At 28.2% G+C, this 4,389-nt stretch overlaps 1 protein-coding gene across 1 annotated transcript; it reads left to right on the top strand.

Annotated features, from left to right (window-relative positions):
• Positions 1–1,096: 1,096 nt before the first annotated feature.
• On the top strand, positions 1,097–2,146 carry LOAG_13018 (HAD-superfamily hydrolase; the record flags this gene model as incomplete). The annotated part of the gene is made up of 3 exons (XM_003148529.1): positions 1,097–1,288; positions 1,521–1,745; positions 1,859–2,146. 3 exons carry the CDS (start codon positions 1,097–1,099, stop codon positions 2,144–2,146), a joined length of 705 nt encoding a protein of 234 aa, XP_003148577.1.
• Positions 2,147–4,389: the final 2,243 nt, after the last annotated feature.

Here is a 4,389-nt window from a genome sequence, read left to right as displayed (position 1 = left end):
TCACCTCCATGTATCTGTTTATCATCATCCTAGAACAGAAAAACTGATACTGACATTGATGATGATCATCAATATTGAATCTGTAAAATATAAAAATGAAGAAGAAAACGATTTATGTGCAGGAATGTGCAAAACATTTATATGAAATAAATTAATAGTAAAAATACTCTTTATAAACTTTTAATCCATCCTAGGTCAGTTGATGAAAAGAAGGTAACTGACCCCTGACCTCCTTATAACTTAAAATTTAAATTCATCCATGAAAGAAAAATAGCAAAGTAGCACACAAATAAATAACGCAATTATAGATATCCATTTTTTTTTTTGAATTCAATCTTTGAATATTTAATAATGAAAGATATTACTTTCTTAATTATTAACTCAATTTTTGCTTTCTTAATTAATGATCCAAAAAATGTTATATTACTTACTAATCAGATTATCATATTTTAATTTTATAGTACTAATCAAACCATTTCATTTTAATCTTAGGAAAAACAACAATCATTCTAATATTCGGTAATCATTTAAAACTATTGATTGAATTTTTCTCATTATTGTTAGCTTCATTTAATTCTATCCCGGTTAGTATTTTATGATATGATGTTAAAAGCAAATTTTGTTAGTATCATTGGATTTGAAACAAAAAGGATAATAACAATCTCAAAAAAAGAATTAATTTTTCCTCTTGTATCTTTCAAATCGATTAATATTTTTTTATTGTATTATAAAATAGAACTGAAAAATGCGGAATAAATAATAACTCAAAAGAACACTAATTAGATAAACTATCAGGATTTTAATTAATTAACTAATTAAACGTTCATTACTTTGATACCTGATCTGATATGATGATGATGATGGATTTGTTATAAATAATTCTATTACATTAATGAGTGAAAATTCTTTTTAATCAATTTGAGTTTTCCAATCGATTTGAGAAAATTCTTTTTAATTGATTCTTTTTAATTATTAAATAAACAGTACTTTGTACTACCATATTTTATTGAAGAAGCAAAAATCATTTTCCCTGAAGTTTTTACATAATTTATTATTTAATTATTTTGTTCATAAGAAATTAAGGTTTAATAAAGAAATGAATTCAACGTGCGTCAAAATTACTCACGTGATATTTGATTTGGATGGATTATTACTCGACTCAGAAAGTGTTTATACACGAGTGAATGAAGAAATTTTACTTGGTTATGATAAAAAATATACGATGGAGCTAAAAGCCAAAACAGCAGGAATGCAAATGGATGAATTAATCAATGTGATATTGGAATATGTAAGTTGCAAATCTTCTGAATCCATCCTTTAATTTTTTTCTTGAAAATTCTCATCCTTCATTTCTTAAATAATCTTTTTATTTAATAAAAATTGGCGGAGAAATTTGAATCTTTCATTTTATTTTTATCAAATACTCAAATTATTTCCAAATGAATTAAATTTAACAATTTGTCGAAAATTCCTTTATGTATTTTAAGTAATAGCAAAGGAAAAAAAAAACGAAACTTTAGGAAGATTTAATGGGAAAGGTAACATTGGAACAATATAGAAAGCAGTATTTGGAACTTGCAAGCAAATATTTACCTGATTCCAAATTATTACCTGGTGCATTGAATTTAGTAAAGCATCTTGCTAAACATTTGGTACCAATGGCAATTTGTACTGGTTCTAACACTTTTGAATTTGAGACTAAAATGCAGAAACATCAAGAATTATTGCAACTGATAAGTCTTCGAGTAAGTCAAATTAAATTTCTTCTTATGAACATATCAATTGTTACATGAAATTAGAATTTAAATTAATTAGCAATTCTGTTTAATGTTTGTCAACTACATTCCCATATTTTCAGGTACTTGTAGATGATCCATCAATAAAACGCGGTAAACCAGCACCAGATGGATTCTTGGTTACCATGCAACGATTTGCTAATAAACCAGCAAGTGCAGCTAATGTTTTAGTATTCGAAGATTCCATTAATGGTGTTCGAGCAGCTATCGCTGCTGGTATGCAGGTGATTATGGTTCCTGATCTACGTTATTCGAAACCACCTGAGGATTGTGAGAAGATGATTTTGTCTGTTTTGAAAAGCTTAACCGAATTTAAACCTGAAATGGTGGGATTGCCACCATTTGATTAATTTTGTATACTTTCAGAACGGTTTAAAAAGTTCACAACAAATGTTTTTTCATAAAAACATGATAAGGCAAAGCATTCAAATGATACATGATCATTAGTTTAGTTTGTTTCATCAGATTTACAACTCAAGTTTGAGGTGTTCAGGAATACTGTCATAGTTAATATTATTGGGCATTGATTTACTACCATTGCTAACATTGATATCACCAATCGTAAATCCCGTTTCTGGTCTAAATTCCTGGTTACAGTAATACAATCCTTGGTGGTGCAGTAGTCTATGAAATGGAATGATATTATTGTTTATTTCCTCTCGGGAAATTACTGGATGACCACAGTAAGCGATTCAGTATCAATCGCTTCAATCAATCAATCAAAAAAAAAAGTTTCACTGGCTGGAATATTCTGTTAATAATAACACTAAATAACTGAAGCATTTCTTTCCCTAGACATTTTCAAAAATTTCTGAGTAAAGAATCCCGCATGAGCGCATCACCGATAGATTTCACCAGGAAATCACCGATAGTTCATTGATCGATCATCACCAGTAAATCATCGATTTATGACGAGGAGTTGATTGCAGTGTAAAGAATAGTATATTCTCAAGATTTCTTAAACTTTCCAAGATTTAAAATTTTGAGAGAATGTATGTATTGTTTCTTTGTAAAACTTTATCATTTTAATCATATCATATTGATAATTTCATTGTCGCCAAAGCGTTTTTGAACCTTAAATCCCTTTTTTTTTGGTTTTAAGTTTAAATTTTAAGTTTAAATAATTATGATAAAGAAACCAGCAAATGGATGAAATAATGTTATTAGAACAACGTGAATTAATTATAACTAAAGCATTGTAAGCTAATGATTTACCTGAAGGTACACTATTGATACAATTAAATAAATTTAGAGGGAAAGCTAATAGTTTTGGAAGAAATTAGGAATTTAACAATTTAAACTACACAACTTTAAAGTAAGCAAATTATTCCAAAAATGATTAATTTATATATTTTCGAGAATTTTCCAAGACTAAAATAAAGCGAATATTAAGAAAAAGCGATTCTTTGCTTATCTTTTTTTCGGGATCATGCAGGATCCGGAAAAAGGAGAGTTAATCGATACGATAAAAGTTAATTTAGGCTATCGCCATTAATGACCAAAAAACGCTATCTGCTACGATTACTCTACTCGCAATAAAAGATTTATACTGTAAATCCCGATCGATATGAATGATAACATTTATTCGCTATTTCAACGTTTGTTACGGATCAAGTAATATTCAGGAAGACCGTTTCAGGATGACCGGAATTACTAGTCAAATATGATATCGATGGAAAAGTAATAACTTGAAATAAACAGCAGAAATGATTTTTTTTCTTTATCAAAATCTAAAAATTGTGTCCAATTTCCAAATTTCTGAGAAAAAATTAAGAAATAATCCATTGATTTTTGTAGTAACATTTCGTTAGAATGCCGTAATAAGCATAATCCTTTTGCGCTTTTGTCACAGAATTAATAAAATCATGAATAAAGGATGAAGGATTAATGAGAACCATGAACTTACTGCTAACAAAAGTTAAGTAAACTGGGTTACCTATCTTCTTTGCTTCTATGCTTTTGAAATCAATATATGATAGAGTAATACTTGAGATTTTTTTTTAACTTTTAATTTTTAAAATTACTGATTCTATTAAATGCAATGTTTTCCTCCTATTGATTCGAATTATTTTAATACGGCGCATATTTCTCGTTATAGTTTTCCAATTAGCCAAACAATTCCTTTTCACCTGTAATAATTTCATTCTTTCAACTATTTTGAATCACAGAGTTTAGTATCAAAGAAATTAACTTGAAATGAATGAATATTTTATTTAAACTTATCATATCTTATCACTTTGTTATAAATAATTTCAATTCATTTCCGTGCAATAATCCATAAATTTCAAATATTGAAGAGTTCTGTTCATAATCCAAAACCGATTCTTCTGGTCATGTAACATTCGGATTCTTCAAAAGATATTTACAGATTACCGGGAGATCCAGCTAATAATCTTGTAATTATGAAATCGACATCCAGAAAGCTAAAATGCTAGGATTTTTTTTTTAAACAGGTGTGCACGACAATTTTTCCTTCTATTTAATTGCTATCGTATCCATCCATAATTTTTTGTTTACTAATTAGTCTTTACCATGGACACACTCTGTCACGGGAGAGAAGCTTGCGTACCTTTGTGAAAATGTAAGCAATGCT

The sequence above is a fragment of the Loa loa genome (assembly GCF_000183805.2).
Source record: "Loa loa unplaced genomic scaffold supercont3.26, whole genome shotgun sequence".
Taxonomy (NCBI): Eukaryota; Metazoa; Nematoda; class Chromadorea; order Rhabditida; family Onchocercidae; genus Loa; species Loa loa.
Note: the sequence above shows the minus strand (reverse complement) of the source record. Positions and strands in the feature narration are given on the sequence as shown.